The sequence below is a fragment of the Diabrotica undecimpunctata genome, chromosome 1 (genome assembly GCF_040954645.1).
Source record: "Diabrotica undecimpunctata isolate CICGRU chromosome 1, icDiaUnde3, whole genome shotgun sequence".
Taxonomy (NCBI): Eukaryota; Metazoa; Arthropoda; class Insecta; order Coleoptera; family Chrysomelidae; genus Diabrotica; species Diabrotica undecimpunctata.
The window spans coordinates 189,138,932-189,157,334 of NC_092803.1; the positions used below are offsets into that span (position 1 = coordinate 189,138,932).

General features: G+C 31.8%; 3 protein-coding genes across 5 annotated transcripts in view; 1 reads left to right on the forward strand and 2 right to left on the reverse strand.

The window, feature by feature from the left end:
* Positions 1 to 1,348: 1,348 nt before the first annotated feature.
* Positions 1,349 to 3,007, reverse strand: Pfdn2 (prefoldin 2). The gene is made up of 2 exons (XM_072520829.1): positions 2,797 to 3,007; positions 1,349 to 2,531 (listed from the first exon to the last, which is right to left on the reverse strand). Exons 1-2 carry the CDS (start codon positions 2,934 to 2,936, stop codon positions 2,237 to 2,239), a joined length of 435 nt encoding a protein of 144 aa, XP_072376930.1. The 5' UTR covers positions 2,937 to 3,007; the 3' UTR covers positions 1,349 to 2,236.
* Positions 3,008 to 3,099: 92 nt separating this feature from the next.
* On the forward strand, positions 3,100 to 14,619 carry LOC140432747 (periodic tryptophan protein 2 homolog). Its single transcript, XM_072520830.1, has 15 exons — positions 3,100 to 3,233; positions 3,290 to 3,402; positions 3,456 to 3,679; positions 3,763 to 3,934; positions 4,830 to 5,010; positions 6,060 to 6,309; positions 7,280 to 7,447; positions 7,497 to 7,749; positions 7,999 to 8,173; positions 8,827 to 9,137; positions 9,595 to 9,742; positions 9,822 to 10,143; positions 11,816 to 11,890; positions 11,948 to 12,167; positions 14,432 to 14,619. Exons 1-15 carry the CDS (start codon positions 3,216 to 3,218, stop codon positions 14,580 to 14,582), a joined length of 2,781 nt encoding a protein of 926 aa, XP_072376931.1. The 5' UTR covers positions 3,100 to 3,215; the 3' UTR covers positions 14,583 to 14,619.
* A 2,496-nt stretch (positions 14,620 to 17,115) lies between these two features.
* Root (ciliary rootlet coiled-coil, rootletin) overlaps positions 17,116 to 18,403 on the reverse strand; it is a 222,901-nt gene continuing 221,613 nt past the window's right edge. For all 3 annotated transcript variants that reach the window (XM_072520834.1, XM_072520833.1, XM_072520832.1), the window contains one exon: positions 17,116 to 18,255. In XM_072520834.1, the coding sequence (XP_072376935.1) occupies positions 17,980 to 18,255 (276 nt within the window). In that variant the 3' untranslated portion in view covers positions 17,116 to 17,979. The remainder of the gene's footprint in view (positions 18,256 to 18,403) is intronic.

An 18,403-nucleotide genomic window follows, 5' to 3' on the forward strand; every position in this document is an offset into this window, starting at 1 on the left:
TTACAGCGTTCTCCGACTCCTAACCGCCATTCTTCTCTATTCAGCCATAGGCCTGGAGGGATTTCTCTTTCCTCTAGTTCTTTTTCAATTCCCTCTCTCCAGCTTTTTCTCGGCCTTCCTCTTTTCCTTCTCCCTTGTGGTGTCCACGTCAAAATCTGTTTTGAAATCCTGTCATCTGGCATTCTCTGTACATGGCACATCCTGTCCTGTCACATATAAATTTAATAAAAAATCGTGGATGACAGCAGAGATTTTTAGTGGAGAACTTTTGAAGTGGAACATCGAAAGACTCCTTCAATTATTGACAATTGTACAGCCCATCCGAAAGTTAACGGTTTAAAAAACATTAAACTTCTTTTTTTACCCCCAAATTGCACATCTGTTCTGCAACGGAAGGCATCATAAAGTCCCTTAAAGTTCACTACAGAAAACTTTTAGTTGAGCAGAACCTGAATAATGTGGAAAACCGTAGTGAATCCCCTGTTACTTTATTAGATACCATAAATTTCATCCACAAAGCATGGACACTCATAGATAAAAAAACCATCAGAAAATGTTTCAGTCATGCAGGGTGGACAAAGACTGAGGTAGAAAACGAAGAAGATGAATATCCTGTAGCAGAGTGGTTGAGGTTACAAAAGCAAGGTCAAGAACTAATTCAACTGAACAATGATGACGAGTTTACTGAATTCATTGTCATTGATGATCTTACAACGGATAGTGAAAATATTCAGTGACGAAAGTGATGAAAAAGACAATCGCAGTGAATCTACGCAAGAAGGTCCTAATAGACAAGATGTGGAAAGTGCTTTAAACACTGTAAGAAACTTTATCCAAAGATAAAACGCAAATGAAGAAGCATACAACTGTTTCACATCTTAAGAAAATATGATAGATAAAATGATACTGGATAATTTAAAGCAGTTAAAAATGACAGACTTCTTCCAATTGCAGAAGCAATAGTTTGTTATCCTTGAAAATATGCTTTGTACATTATGTAGTTGGAAAAAAATGTAAGTACAGATTTTTTGTTTTAATGTATATCATTGCCAATAAAAGTAAACAACTCTTTTTTGGTTTAATGTATTTCATTACCAATAAAAGTAAACAACTTTTTTTCAAAAACACCATTCAAACAATATTTAGCATCTTATATTGCTCCGAATGGTTTCACTATAGGAAGTTCATGTTTTAGAAAACTACATATTCATATGTATGCACAGTATTATTGTTGTCTGATATAACGAGATCGGCTTATAACGAGGTAATTAGTCTGCCATTTCAGTTCTCGTTATAGAGGGAGTCTACTGTATCTGTATAATGGTTGGATGTAAGAATAAAAATAAAGTTTCTCATTCAAGTTTAATTTTTACACTTGAAAATAAGCTGTAACTTTAAATATATAAAACATTAGTAATCAAGACAGCAAATGTGTGCTATAGGACTGTGTAAACTGCAAGGATTTCAAAATAGAGCAAAAATAACTACCTTACATAGAAAACTTTGAAGAGATTCACTTTATTCAATTATACTATAACACAAATTTACTGTTAAAATACAAAAATAGTTCTTGAAAAGTGATGCTGATAGATGTATCAGAACAATATCTTTAACTGAAGTGGTATTTTTTATACAATGCTTTAAAATAATACCAAAAGCTGTTGCCACTTCTGTTACTTCCAAACAGTGAATTGTCTAGTATTGCTTTTAGAAGCAAAATTTGAATAAATGTATAAAGTTATATACATACACAGAGTGTAAAGTTTGAATATATGATACATTTTATTAGAAATATATTAGCAGTTTCCAATAAAACAAATCTTTATGCAGTGAAGATATAAATATGAGAATAGATTTAAGACATTTTTAACATGAAAATACTATTTTTTTGCCAGATTACTCAGTACTAAGTAAATTTGACAGAATTTGTGTGTAGTTATTGAAATATTGTCAAGAAATGATTGTTTTTGAAGACTTTTTTAAAATATCTTGATACAGAAAAATACTATACACACAAACATTTTATACTCATTTTGTTTAGATGAAATCTCAATTTATACAATTTTATATTGGAAAGTAACAGAACATGCCTTCTAATTCAATTAAAAATAACAATAGTTTGCATTTAAAACTTGTTAATATATCTTACAAACATTGTAAAGGCCTAATAGAGTTAATATGTCTTCAAGAAAGTCCAGAAAATAAATATACAATAAAAAGTGTAATAACTTTATTGTTAAGAAACCAAAACATTCCCTCTAGCTTCCGTTGTTGAAGCTACGGGTTGTTCATCTTGTTTTGTAGGTTCTAAGCCTCTAAATTTAATATTGTGTTTTTCCCTATATTCATTAATTTCTTGACCTTTTTTAGTAATTTGTTCTTGAAGCTTTTCAATAAATTCTTTAAGTTTCTCCTGGTTCGTTACCAATACCGGTAGTACATCTTTTACTTTTCTTTCTGTTAGTATACCACCTATCAGTCTAAAACATTTTCTGTCTTCATTTACATTCTTCAATGTTTCGATTACCATTCTAAAAACAAAACAATTATTAATTCGCGAATTACAAATAATTCTGGACAAGTTTACTTAAAAGAAAATCAAATGTGTCTTGTCTTAAAAATAGTCACTTAAAGTTAGGTTAAAGCGAATTTATTGGAAGCTAATATCAAATAAAATACGACAAAAACACACTATTAAAGCATTTTCATAATTATTTGTCTTATTTTACAAATATTAGTTCAAATTTCTATCTATTTAATCACATTTATCGCTTGTAAAATACATGAGGTACTCACTTGTGTTCATTCAAGTCTAACTCAAATTCTGAAAGTTTTCCTGATAAAGCTCTCTGTTCGGCTCTCAAATTTTGAAAACCGGTTAGGATTTCCTCAGGAGTAGGTCCTTTATCTGATTTCTTTTTGGAATTACTGGCCATTTTCTAATATTTTAAGTTTTGGACAAATTTGGTATTTTTCTATTATAGCCTCTTCCTAAATAGAAACTATCATCTGTCAAAAAAACCTGAACATGCGATATGATCTCCGACTATATATGTTTACAACTACCGTATGAAAAAAAAATAAATATGTAAGCGAGTTATAACAAAGAAGATTGTCATAACCTCACCTCATCTTTCACGAAATGTTTTTAAAAACCTCGTGAGAATTAAATTGTTTATTATAACTTTTATACTAAAAGTTTCTAAGTCTCTAAAATGAAGTTTCATTATAAGGTATTGTGAACAAAACAAAATTTAAAGCTGTCTATTAGCAATATATCTTTTTTTAGTTTCAAAACCTGTTGGGCACAGTCTACAGAAAAGGCGATTTGTTATTCAGTCCTGATGGTAACTCGGTAATTAGTCCTGTGGGAAATAGAATATCCATATTCGACTTAAAAAAGTAAGGTCTTATTGAAATTAGTCATATTGTTTCTTAATACATACATTTTTTAGCAACAAATCAACAACTTTACCAATTGAGAGCAGGTACAACTATACAGCTTTAGATATAAGTCCGAATGGATGCACATTGGTAGCCATAAACGAAGAGGGAGATGCACATATGATAAGTCTAATTTCACAAACAGTTATTCACAAATATAGATTTAAGAGGAAAGTCAGAGCTGTTAAGTTTAGTCCAGATGGGAAACATTTTGCTGTCTGTAAAGATAACAATGGTTAGTCCATTATAGCTTAAATGTAAAATGTTAAATCTTGATTATGGTTAAAATTGCATTCCTAATCTATTATATCTTTTTAGTTTTTGTTTTTAAAGCTCCTGGTCCTTCTTCTGGGGATTACAATGCTTTTTACATGGAGAGAGTGTTTCATGGAGCATATGATGAAACAACTTGCCTTGACTGGTCTTTTGATTCAAGAATTTTAGCTGTAGGTTCCAAGGATATGAGTACTAAACTCTACCCACTAGACAAGTAAGACAAAAATGGTAGAGCTCGTTATATTTTGCTGAATATGGTTATCATGTTTTTAATTCAATGTAATAATACTATACTTAGCGTAAACAACAAATATTTAATAGGATGTATTAGATCAGATTGTTCAGGCATAGCTTCTTGTTGCTAAGTCTGACTTCATGCAACTATAGTATATGAAAGGTTTTCTGTCCTTTCTAAGTACTTATTGAAAAGGTATGCAGCTTCCTTAATAGAGTATTAATTTTTTATGTTTGTCAGCAGTAAGGTTTATTCTACTGCAGTTGTACTATGCAGATATTGGTAACAATTTAATAGTATTTTTAATCATTTTAAGCAGGCTATTACAAATTCTTCCTTTGTAAATCTTAGGCATTTAAATTAGAATTGTCCACTTAAAAACATGTGTACAATCACCACCAAATTATTGTAGAAATTATTATCTGCATATCATTATGAAGTTGTTGATGGGATTACTAACAAAAGTAGTAATAGATAGTTTAGCAGATATAATCATAAATAAATATTTCTTTGTTTTGGTCTATTTGTTTATGGTAGATACCTCTCGAAATGATACTACTCAAATATAAATGACTTTGTAATAGGTTTAAGATGAGGGTTTCTGCAATAATTTGTTGGCAACTATATGTGATAGACATTATCTTTCTCATACTTCCTTTAACATAACAAGGGATTTTGATGCTGTTTTTTCAATTTCACTAGAACTGAACAGTCCTGATATTAAATTGTCATGTCTCATGTGTTACTCAATATATCAAAGGATCAAAAATATGTCTTTTTATTATGATCTCATATCAGACTGTGATTAAATTTGCTCATTGAAAAACAAATAATGATTTTAAGTAATGGACTTTTCAATGTGTTTTATTTTTAGGTGGGCCAATTTTAGAATATGTTCACTTGGAAATCACACAGAAGGAATAGTTGGTTGCTTTTTTGAAGAAAATAGTTATGACATTACCACAATAAGTAGGAATGGCCAAACATGTATTTGGGAATGTAGTATAGATCCAAACGATCTAGTTCCAAAAGAAGAAGTTCAAGCAAAAAAGAAAGTATGTTAATATTTACAATATTGATGCATATATCCTTTTTCTACTGGGTTAATCACTGCAATTTTTAAAAATTGTGAAATCTACTGTAACTTAACATGTATATTTAGTCTGTTAAGTTCATTTCTCCTACTTAATTCTCCAGCCATTGAGATTCATATAAGTCAGTCTATTAATATATACTTTGTGCTTCTGTCCCAAATTTTTTCAGTTAGTTTCCTTTCATGAACCATCATCCATTTAGTAAAGAAAATACTTTTTATGCTTACTCTGGCAACAATTCAGTTTGTTGGTTCTAATAGTAGGGCAAAGTTGTCCTCCTTTCAAGCAGGGAAGATGTATGTTCATTCCCTTTGTGTTAAATCATATAACATCGATGTAGTGTTATTATAATATTTTGATTTTCATAAATCATTTTCATGATTTTCATGTAATACAAAGATTTCCACTCCTAATTACGTAGCTAGTTTCAACGACTTTAAATGTTTTTCACTGATGATGGTCCAAGTGGACAGAAAACTTTTTGAAGATTTGTAATTCTTTTGGATAAATTTTAAATAATTTTTATTAATAAAATATACCATTATACATTAGAAGTCATTACTTCTATGAAGTTTTTTTAAATAATTTTAACTGATAAGTAGGCAAAAAAAAAGAAATGAAACTGATTTTATTGTAACTTAGTCTAAAAAGTACAGTGTCTCTTTAGGGGTTTTCCTCTAACATTTAAGGTGATTGCACACATGTTTGTGTCAAGTCAGCAATCACCACCTTATCTCCATATTAAGATTAATTATTTGAAAGTATGATTCATCCAATATATTCTTAGTGGAAACAAGACTATTGTTTCTGTAACAGTAAAAAATGTACCATTTTATGTTATATATTAAGTGAAATTAATTATTTTCGGTTTCACTGATAGTGGTCCAATAGTACCGAAAACATTTTGAGTTTCAAATAATCCATTTTGGATAATTTGACACAGAATTTAAGTTTTACAAAAAAAATGTTTGTATTCTATTTTAATATTTAACTTATAATTATTTTTGTAGAAAATGTCTGATGATTCAGATGAGGATGATGTTGATGTAACAAAAAGTTTAGAGAGGACAGAAGAGGAAATAACAAAAGCGATACGAGACATTGATGTAAATCAAGAAGAGCCGAAAGAAAAAGAAGTGAACAAGCTCTTCTACAAACGATTGGCCAGGCATTATCTAGCTGATGAAGTTAGGAAAGAAAACAGAGATGCTATTCTGACCTCTGCTGCATATCATAAGAAAACTAAAATTTTTGTTACAGGTAACTGATTTTATCTCATTTTGTGATTATGACATTTTTAACACTTTAAGATAGTTTTTCATTACAAAAGATCAATTTGGAGACCAGTAAGTATCTTCCACCACATCAAGATAAATTATTGCTTCTCTTGTATTGCAAAACATCTACTAAACTTGATCTATTGGCATGTATATGTGGTGCACTATATATGTATAATAAATTTGGGTTTTTGATTTATTTTTTGCCATCAACATCATCACCATTATTAAGCTCATAAATTTGTTTACTTTTGGATGTAAGCCTCCACCTTGAGTAAGTCTTAAATGGCTTTCTATATTGTGCAATTTGTACACAGTTTGGTAATTGCTTCGCAAATCGTCCCTTCATATTGTTGGAGGATGTCCCCTATTTTTAAAGGCATCATCTCTAGGTTTTCACTTGATAATTCTCTTAGGTCACCTATTTTCACCCAATCTTGCGATTTGTCCTTCCCAATTCTACTTAATGATAGTTATTATTACCATATATTTTTGTATTCCCATTTTGTTTTTAAATTTCTGTATTTAGAATTTGATCTCTTAGAGATAGGTCAAAAATTAGTTGTTCTCTTACATACTGTGTGGTTCGTTTCTTATTGGCTGCTTTTATTTGTCGGGGTTACTGGTTCTGTACCATATGTAAGGACAGTTAAGCCCATGTGGGAACCTCCGATTTATCTGTATCTTGCAGGTTACCAAATGCAGCCCATGCCAGTCCTATTCTCAGGTAGAGTTCACATTTTTTATTGTTTCTAGTAATAACTATTTTGTGGCGTAGATGGTGTAGATATTTATATGAAGCAATCTCCTGAAACATATTTCAATTTGAAATTTCATAGTGTCTTCATGGGACCTAACACTTGCTGTATTTTCATAGATATGCTTGATTATTGTAGTATATCGATGATGTATTTGGCAGTTTCACACTAGACTAAAAAATCACATGTTTTTAGGTTATTCTACAGGTGCCTTCTTTATCCATGAAATGCCTGACGTTAATTTGATCCATTCTCTCAGTATATCAGAACAGAAGATCAGTGCAATTTCCTTGAATAATACAGGCGATTGGATAGCATTGGGATGCAGTGGTTTAGGACAACTACTAGTATGGGAATGGCAAAGTAAGTTACTCAATATTCGATTATTTGTAGCTAAATAATTATATTTTAGGTGAAACCTACGTAATGAAGCAACAAGGTCACTCAAACAATATGTCTTGTGTGACTTACTCCACCGATGGCCAATTGTTAGCTACAGGTGGTGAAGATGGTAAAATTAAATTGTGGAACATACATTCTGGATTTTGCTTTGTAACATTCAGTGAACATTCTAATGCTGTTACATCTGTGGCTTTTAGTGGAAATAAGAAATTTTTGGTCTCATCCTCTTTGGATAGTACAGTTAGAGCTTTTGATATTATCAGGTAATGTGCACTTTTTCCTAGATTAGAAACCCCAAGTTGGATTAATAGTCATAGATTTTTATTCTTTATAACATCCATTATAGAAAACGTGACAATAGAATTTTCTGGCAGAGTTGACTTTGATTCCTATAAGTCTTCAGAAAACCTTCTCGCTTTCAAGAATTAAACCAACAGTAGTTCATGTTCATTCTCTTTTGTCTAACAGGGTCTTTTGGTAATAATTAATTTGGTATCATTTTGGTATTGCAGATATCGAAACTTTAGAACATTCACTTCAACGAGACCAGTACAGTTTGCCTGTGTAGCAGTTGATAGTAGTGGAGAATTTGTAGCAGCAGGGGGACAAGACGTTTTTGAGATATATCTGTGGTCGGTTAAAACTGGTAGATTATTGGAAATATTGGCAGGACACGAAGGACCAGTTGTAAGTATCTAATTAATCCATATATCAAAGTATCTAATTTAAGATATGCACTTTTGGATTAAGTTTTCGCTTTCGTTTTCAAAAATCGATCTAAAAATGGAACAAAAGGTCGCAAATAACTATAAAAAAGTCTTTGTATGTTAAGCAATTTTTTTATAGAAAACCCGCGCACTTCCATTCATGCATTAGAACATGATATTAGTGGGGATCAGTTAGTAACATTCTTCAGAAAAATAAATTGTTATAAACTAATGTTTGTTCAAGAATTATCTGATGAAGATTTTGATGGATATTGGTCAATTTTTTATAATAATACAAAAAAAAACTATTTAGATTTGTTACAAAATCAATTAACTTCTACAATAAAGATTGTTCTTGGTATCATTGTCGACATTTCCATTGCTTAACTGAAGTTTTTGAGGCAGGTGGGTAGAAAGAATTGGGTGGCCAACAAGGTCTCCTTGGCCAATACGGGATAGAACGCTGAAGTTACTTAACATCTCATTAAATGTAATTAGTAGTTTTTATTCTTGTTAACTAGTTTATTTATAGAAACGTACCTACAGTTTTTGTTGATAAATTTTGAAGCAATTAAGCGATATTTGCAAGTTACATTATTTTTGTACACTCTGTATATGGTTATTCCTTTTTAGTCGAGTTTAGTCTTCAGTCCGACCATCACCAGCACCGTGTTGGTTTCTGTCTCATGGGACAAAACTATGAAAATATGGGACGCCATCGAGAAAGGCTCGGCTCACGAAACCATCGAATTGACAGCAGATGGAATATGTACTGCTTTCAAGCCAGACGGCCAAGAAGTAGCGGTGGCTACATTAAATGGACAGATAACAGTTTTCAACGTCAAGACGTCCTTACAAGTTTCTTTAATTGAAGGACGTAATGATTTGGGCAGCGGAATAGCAGATACTGATTTAGTGACTGCAAAACAAACGTTAAAGGCCAAGTGAGTAAGCATTTTCAATTTGCTGTGATTATACTATGAATATAAGAAACGCTATGACTTAACTTACCGTAAAATTAAGTAATAAGGTAGATTTGTAGTAGCATTGAGTTTAGATACCTTTTTTGATGTCTTTTTTCTTAGGTTTAGGAAGTTCCTCCTTTTAGTCACTTGCAGGAAGTATTAAGTCATCTCTTCGCACTGATACAAATGCTATTGCCCTATTGAATAAACTAAAAGCAAACGTTATGCAAGTTTTATGTTTTGCATACTGGAGCATAGATGGCGCTACTTCTCGAATGTTTACAATCCACAAATTCAATGCAATACATGTAGTGCTGTAGTTACAACGAATTTATTAAGTTTAATAACGTCTTTAATACCTTGTCTTTTCTTGATTCTAATATAGTCTGATCTTGATGTAAAATGAATAAAACATGTTAATTTTCGAATTTCACAGGTCTTTCACGAGTCTGTGCTGGTCTGCCGATGGAGAATCCTTGATAGCTGGCGGACAATCTAAGAATGTTTGTATCTATAATGTTACAGAAGGACTGATCGTCAAAAAATTCGAAATCACACAGAATAGGTCATTAGATGCAGTTGATGTAAGTACCTATATCGATTTACTATAAAGTCACTATGTACTCATTCATGTAATTTCATTTGAAATTTCTCGTTTTTTAGGATTTCATAAATAGAAGAAAACTAACAGAATTCGACAACATAGCCTTAGTAGAAGAAAGAGAAGAAAGGGAAGGAGGAAACGTCAGCATAAAACTCCCCGGTGTTCGTAAAGGTGACATGGCTGCCAGAAGTATTAAACCAGAAGTACGAGTATTTTCTCTGCAGTTCTCTCCAACTGGTCAAACTTGGGCAGCTGCCACAACAGAGGGGTTGTTATTGTATGGTTTAAATGGTTCCTACGTATTTGATCCTTGGGATTTACAAATAGGTATCACACCAACGACTATAAGGGAAGCTATCAAAGAAGAGGAATATGGAAGTGGTAAATTGATGATTTTCATAACTAAATCCAAATCAAAAATCGTTACATGTTATATTTAATTTTTTTGTTACATTTATCATTCAGCAAAACCGGGATTAAATGCAATTTACATTTCATTTGATCGCAGGACTGATGACGTCATGACGGCTATCTTGAGAACTGTCATCTGTCACCATTTATCATTTTATCTATATAAAGATATCAGCACTTTGGAATGAATTTCAAATTAAAGTTAAAGCAATTTGCACAAATAATGATGAATATAAAAATAACAGAATACATAAAAAGGTAAAAGGATTACCTTAAGTTAAAGAAAACTTACGTCTGAACTAGTTGACATTAAGAGCAAAACCATTGTTGTTGAAGAAAATATGCTAAAATTTAACGACGAGTAATAAAAACTACACTCGTTTATAAAACAACCGAGATAAAATGTAAAATACTAGAAAAGCTGTCCTCCCGGATGAAATACATATCCCATAAACAAACACAAAAATATTGATATGTATTTAGAACTATTAAAAGCAGGAATAGAGAGTCCAATATCTTTACATAGTACTCTATACAAACCCTCTGACAAAGTTATAAAAATAATTAATAAATTTATCAAATTCTTTCAAATAGATCTATTAAAATTGTTTTACTTTACGTCAAGATAAGAAAAAAAACTAAATTCCAAGAAAATATTGGAATATCCTAACATATAAAAATTTACGTATCATTCAAATATCACCCAGCTGTCAATTAGTAGTAAACTGAAATCTATCCCTGGTTGTACATTGCCTAGAGCAAGACGAGCATAACCTTATATGTACTGGTAAAAAAAACGAAGAAGAAACACCTACACGATTGTTAAAATTGATTGAGAAAGAGAATAGTGATCTATATTTTTCATAGTCCCTGAAAAACACAAAGCAAGTAAATGCCTTAAATATTGGTTGCAAAGATAATATTGAAGAAAGACATGCGCTCGGGTTTAGAGAAGCGCTGTTAGGCTGATTTAAAAATGTGATCAGAAGAAAGAGTTTACTTGCTTGGTAGATTTCGAAAAAGCGTTTGACAAAGTACAACATGAATAATGAATCGAGGTGAGAGAACTAGCGTACAACGCCACTGGTTTGACATTTGTAGTGTTAGTTATGTGAGTTTTAAAGCAAGCGTAGATAGATAGTGTTAATAATATACATATTATCACTTGTCAAACCAGTGTTGTTGGGCGCTAACTTTATCTTGCTTTATCTTTGATACCTCGCGATTTTAATAGCTGGCAACTCTAATTTGCGACCATTTTTTCTCTGGCAACCTTATTTTATGAAAAAAAAAAATGAACGAAATAAAATTTTTGTTCAAAGACTAATTACTATAAATTGAATTAAAACTATTTGCGGCCACTTTTTGACTGGCAACCTGTTATCAATGTATTCTGGAATTCGTAATGTATGTACAAACGTGAGTTTATAACTAAGTTATGAATAGTGATCTTGCAGTGGGATCTTAGAAATATTGCTTATCTTTGTTTGATGTATCTTAACAGATTATTGTTTAAATATGGAAACATTTAATGCATACATTAATACAAAAACAGAAAAATCTTTGTTTTTCGTTTAAAATATTTTGGAAATAACCTCTTAAATTTTACTCTTAAAACATGGATGTATTTTTTTTGTTGCAGCATTAGTGATGTCCCTGAAATTGAATGAAATCAACTTAGTACAAGAGGTTATTGAAACAATTCCAGTCAAAGATGGTAAGTGAAATATTTTATCGAGAAGTAAAAAATCTTCATTCATTTTATTGCTTTTAGTGGAACTTCTCGTCGCGGATCTGGAGGAAAAATGCATACAGAAGTTACTGATTGTCATAGCCACTTATTTAGAAAGTTCTAGACATTTAGAGTTTTACCTTTGTTGGGTACAACACATTTTAACGATACATGGACCAAAAATCAACGCCCAGAAAATCTTACCAACATTGTTGGCTTTAGAGAAGAGTTTGCTTCGAAAAAGTGAACACATTTCTAAAATGTAAGTATATATTATGTTAATAGATAATTTTATTGTCTTCTTTAAGAAGTATCCAAATTCTGTAATTTGTTGTATAAATACTAAAAAATATCAAACAAATCTAAGGTTTGGTTATGCTAGAAAAACGGATTATAAAGGGCACGTACAACTTTGATGGATAAAAAATATCATGTGACTACACTAAATTTTTTTATAGTTTGAAAGGCCATTTTGCCACAGAAACTTATACATTCTATCGAATAAACGGTGTTTTGTAATGGTGCATTATAATTGGATTTTATAGATCACGTAAAAATGTATTTGCTGATCAAGTTATTTATTTTAGCATTGATAGTATTAGATCATAATAAATAAGGGCATGACACAGGGCTGCATCCTCTCCTCTCTGATGTTTAACATTTATGTAGAACAGACCTTTCAACTTGCACAGCAGAATGAAAAAAAATCTTCTTCCTCTTTCTAAGCAATTCTGCTTGTTCATTGGTGGACTAATACCTCTATGGAAAGTTGTCATCTTTTGCGCGGTCTTCCGATACTTCTTCTGCCGATTGGTAACTTATCTCTTGATATTTTGACGACACGGGTCTCCTCCATTCTGCTTATGTGGTTATTCCATTCTTTTTTCTATTTTGTGTCCATTCGTTTATGCACTATGCGTTACATTTTCTTCTAATGTCTTCACTTCTCTTTCGATCTCTCAGCGTATTTCCTGTAATTCTTCTCTGTACTCTCATCTCTGCCGTTTTCAGTAGCCTTTGCGTTGAGAATAAATTGAATGAAAAATATATCAAATTAAATGGAATTCCCATAAATAATTTTCGATGTGCCGATGATACAGCTGTCATAGCAGACAACTAGAAGAATACAAGAGATAGTAAATAATATTAATACAGTGGGAGATGAATATGGTCTCAACCTTAACATCACAAAAACGAAAATAATGATAATCAGCAGAAAATCCTATACGCAAGCGCGCAGTTGAAAATAAGCAACCAACTTATAGATATAGTTGAGAAATTTAAATAACTGAGTTACCTTAAACTAGCTAGAAATACTATTACCAAATTCGATAACTACCTTTGTCAGCTCGGAACTCCTTTGAAGGGTCTCCGCATTCGCGTTCTAAAATGTCACATATGGCCAATAATCATGTACGGTAGCGAGACCTGGTCACTTAAAATAAGATCGCTAAACCGTATTGAAGCCGCATTGAAGCGTTCGAAATGTGGTATCTCAGAAGATTGCTTAAAATTCAATCGGTCGACCATATTACAAATGAAGAGGCCTTAAGAAGAACTAATACCCAAAGAAAGCTTCTAAACAGCGAAAAGTCTCATATCTAGGCCATACTATTTTAAGAGGCGACAAATATAATCTTTTAAAAATCACTTTAATTGAAGGTGACTTGAATTGAAATAAATTAAAGGTCGGAGAGGACCAGGTCGCAAACGATACTGATAGTTGAGAGATATAAGAATCTGGTGTGACATACCTGATATCAATACAATAATAAGAAGAGCAGAAGAAGAATCCTTACGCATAATCCAACTAGCACGAACGCCTACACAGTGCCAAGCGTACTACATCAGAAGAAGAACATCATATGATAAGGCCAATTTGCGTAATATAATATCATAGACTCAACAACTTATTGCATAGTAAGAGGCCTTGTCTTTTAAGCTTTTACAATCGACGACTAGATGGCGTTAGCTATCTTGTTAACTATTTCTTTAGAACAGTGGTACCCAACCTTTTTATTTTTATTTCCATAATTATTTCGCGAAGGCTCGCGAACCACCACTTGAGAAACGATGCTTTAAATGGTTAAAGAACTGTTAATGCTGCACGGTATACAACAATTTGTTTGCCAACAGTCTTCGATGAAATGAAGAACAAGAAAAACGTGACATCATTCTATGATCTCAAAAATTTCTTTTTTGAGGCTTTTCCAAATATTTCTGTTGCAGTATCTGTAATATTACTAGCCATATTTCTTTAACTTATGTTAGGAAATATATCAAATAAAATAATTGTTAAAAAAACTGGAACTAAAACACTTCTGTTGTAAATGATATATTTACTACTTATAACAGAAGTGTTTTACTTAGATATTCGAGCTTTTTAACTATGTGGTTTACAGCCAATTCCCGGGAATCATCCTTTTTTATTAAATAATTGTTCTTTTTATATCTAGGGATTATTTTGATTAAAATATACATTTTCTTAATTATTTTTTATACAAACATTGTTATCTTTTGTTTCAGTTGTGATTATAACAAATACACCATGCAATACGTGGCAAATTTGGGTGAGAGTATCGATAAGAAGACCAATGAATTAAAAATGGAAGTAGATAGTGAAGAAGAGGAAAGTGATTCAGATGTAGAGGAAGTGTTTGATTCCGATATTGACTAGAAAACATATTAATTAGAAAAATAAAATATTTTAATAATACTTGTTTTATTTTTCCTTCTGTACAATAAATTTTTTAGATTTTTACATTTAAAGTGAAAGATACAATATAAAAAACGGGTTGTGGCACTCCGAAGCACACATAGAAGGAGAAACATAGCTTTATTATCGTCTACGCATGGAGCGATGGTATTTAATTTGATTCGATATTCCAATCGATTTTCGGAAGGAAGCTATACTTCCAAAAAGAGTCTAGAAGATCGGACAAGTACGAATTTTAGTTGACAGGACAAAATAAAGATCCTAAGGGAAAAATCAAAGTTAAAAGAAAATACAATGGAAATCGTTTATCACGTCCTTGAAGGGTCAGACACTATATCGCCTTTATAACATGTAGCCTTTGTATCAGATTTAAAAAATTAAAATACACCAGGAAATGTATGACACACTACCACATTTAATGAAAACATATTACATAATATATGTAGTATCTGAATATATTTGTATTATCAGGACAAATAAATATTAAAAAAAGATAAAATATTTAAACTTGTTTTTTATTAAAATTTACAAGGGAAATTCCCAGTGGTTGTCTGTATACCATAGTTGTAAACAAACTTCTTTGTAAAATGGTTTAAAATTTTAAAATTATTCAAAATTGATTTATACGCATATTTGTATTGTATCCTTGTTCACGATATCGAGGTGTAACTCGAGTAGATAATCGAAACTTTCTTGGTTTATCCTCAAAAAGTTCCTGTAATCCTTTAGTTCTAAATCACGCAGAAAATTTATGTTCATGGGTGAAGTGGTTTCTCACTTTGTACCACCGTCGTTTTTTCTTTTGTTCTTTTTTACGATTGAGGGCAATCAGTGTTAAGGCGAGGAAGCCAAAATCTGTATTCGAAACCATTGTTCATCAAACTCAACAACAAGAACGAAACACAAGCACAGAACCAATGTAATGTGTGAACTATACGTCGATTACTGATGAGGGGGTATTTATAAAAAAATTTGAAGAGCTAATTGTGGTTGATTGAAGCGATCAATCGATTGACTCAATCGTTCGATCAACCAGATTGATCGTGGAGGGGTTCCTTTAGACTGCTCGTAACGTCAGACGATCGGGAGCGCTGCGAGATTCGTCAGTGGTGCAGCAATGCCATCGTAATATTACATTTTTTTATTAGACTGTTGTAAGCGTTATGTCTTATGTATATTCTTGATATCACGAAATAATGGATCCACAGGTGGCTTCTCTATATACTCTAATTTCTTCGACGTTGATCATTGACTCTTGTCTCACAATTACATAATCTTAGTGATTTTTGATTGAAAACTGGTTTTGTATAATTATGTATATTTAGGTATGTCCTTATGTCTAAAGAAACCATTACACATTCTTAGCGGATATTAGCCACATAGATCAATAAGTCTAGATTCATTCTCTCTCAAGACATCAAATGGAAAGGTCAATGTTGAATATTTATGAATGTAAACCTAGACACGATGCTTATCATAATCAAGGATCAAAGATCAACTAGGTTCGCTCAAGATCGTAAGCAATTGAATCATTTAAAGGAGGCCTATGATCAGCAGTGCACTCAAGACAGCTAATGATAATGAATTTTTTTGCAGGATTTGAGAATTTAGCAGGTTCCATAGTACCTCCGTGCTTTAGAGTTACCAGATCCAGTTTATTGTTCTTTGCCCTATGAGCTTGATTTGTCCAGTGCATATACTTACCATCTACACTTTCAGCTTTTCCACTTTTTAACCAGTCTTTTCAATTCCATATGCCTCTTTAAACATCAGGGTTAAATAACTACCTACTCACAGTGTTTAAATATTTTATTCGAAGCAAAAATTACCTACGTTATATTTTTTTATATAAAAATGGACGGAGTACAATAAGTATCATTAAAATATTAAAAATAAATAACCATAAACATTAAACAACTAAGTGAGACTTATAAACGAAAAATGACAGAAGTTAATCTGTTACAACAAACTATAAATATATAAAATGGCAGTGAGTCGTGTAAATATATTATAATAATGTTATAATGTACTTCGTAACTTCTTAGCAACACTGCTAAGAAGTCGATGTCGTCGTCTAAGACAATTACAAAACATGGAAACGAAATAAATAAGTTCAATAATCTTTGGTGCAAATCTATCTAAGGCTAGAAATCACAAAACTAAACAAAATTAACCAGGAACCGAAAAAATAGGTACACATTTGATAACAACTCACATAGGTGACAGAAGATATAGGTGGAGCCACATTTTTGTCGCTCATGGGCATATTTCCTTGAACTAGAACTACTTAAGCCATGAATTTTGAAGTGAAAGAAAAGTTTATTGTCACTTCTTTCCATTTTGTCCTATTATATAGGCTTAGATATATAACAGACAACGTTATTTATGTTAGTGTCACGACAGTATGTTAAAAAAAATTTTAAAAATTCTCGTATTGTGTAATGTAGCTATTTTAATATTCTAATCTCTTGCAGGTAAACGGTGTCGCAATATATGTAGATATTTTCAAAATAATTATCGGTTCACCATTTCTCTTTGATTTTTTTTACATAGCAAAAAGACAAACAACTTTTGATGTTAAAAATTGCCTTTCTAAAGTTGTAAACAACCTTTTTAGGTTATGTCGTATTATTGTTTATTATTAGTATGTATGTAGTGAAAAATGTCTCTAAATGTCTTGACTGCAATTGGTATCTTTTATCTCATTCATCAAACAGTTAAAACTGTGGAAAGATAGTTAAATTGATGAAGATAGTATGTAGGATTGCTGAATACAACAACTATTGAACTATTGTCAATTAATAATAACATCTCATAAACTCTAAAAGCAAACGGTATGCTGACAAAGTCTATTCAACTTTCATCCTAAAGATTTATCTATAGGAGGGTCACATAGAGTCAGTATTGGTTGACAATATTCAACATGTTACTTAGTAGCAAGGTATTTACTGAACGCTCACACTCTACAAAATACAAATTTCGCTAATAACGCGGATAGTTCGAAATAAAAAACTTGTTAATTTAAAATAGTACTAAAAAAACAAAAAGAAAGCTGGAAGTGAATAACTACGACGAAGAGTAAATGAGACAACGATAAGATAAAGAAAAGTGGTGACAGTTTAAAAATGTGTATATATGTATTAAGTGTTGTCTACAATATTTTTTATCGTCAAGACTTATATAGTATATGATTTTTTTATTCTTATTATCAATCTTGTGGTAACCAACTGACTACAAACTGATCATCGTAGATGTATATTTTGAATTAGTATTGGTCAATGTACTAAAGATACGAGACTTGTCAGTGGCTCACCCTATATTTCTGTCAACCTCACGTACAAACCTACGAAGAATTCTGCTACTTGGGTTGTGGTGTGGTCGCCCTCCTATACGAAGAGGACGGTAAACCTAATGCTGGAGGCAAACTGGCAGTGTTCGATAACGTGTTGTCTAATTTCCTGGCCTCGTGCTCCAATAAAAGGGCGTCAAGAGAGGGATCCTGCGATACCGTCCTCAGGGAATCTCCTAAAGCTTGCCGCAGCTGCTGCATCTCTCTGCCCGCTTTGCTGCTTCTCATCACGTACTGTTGGCGTCGTTTGATCTCTTGGTTGAGCTGTTCTCGTAAGAGAGTTATCTACAAATATGATAAAAAAGTTAATCAATATAATACGAGATGTTTCGTTAGTATTCGTAAATAATATGGCAAGACAATAGGTCCCGATAATATCCATTGTGAATTTATAAAATTAATGGACGATAATGGACGTATTTGAAGATAGTGT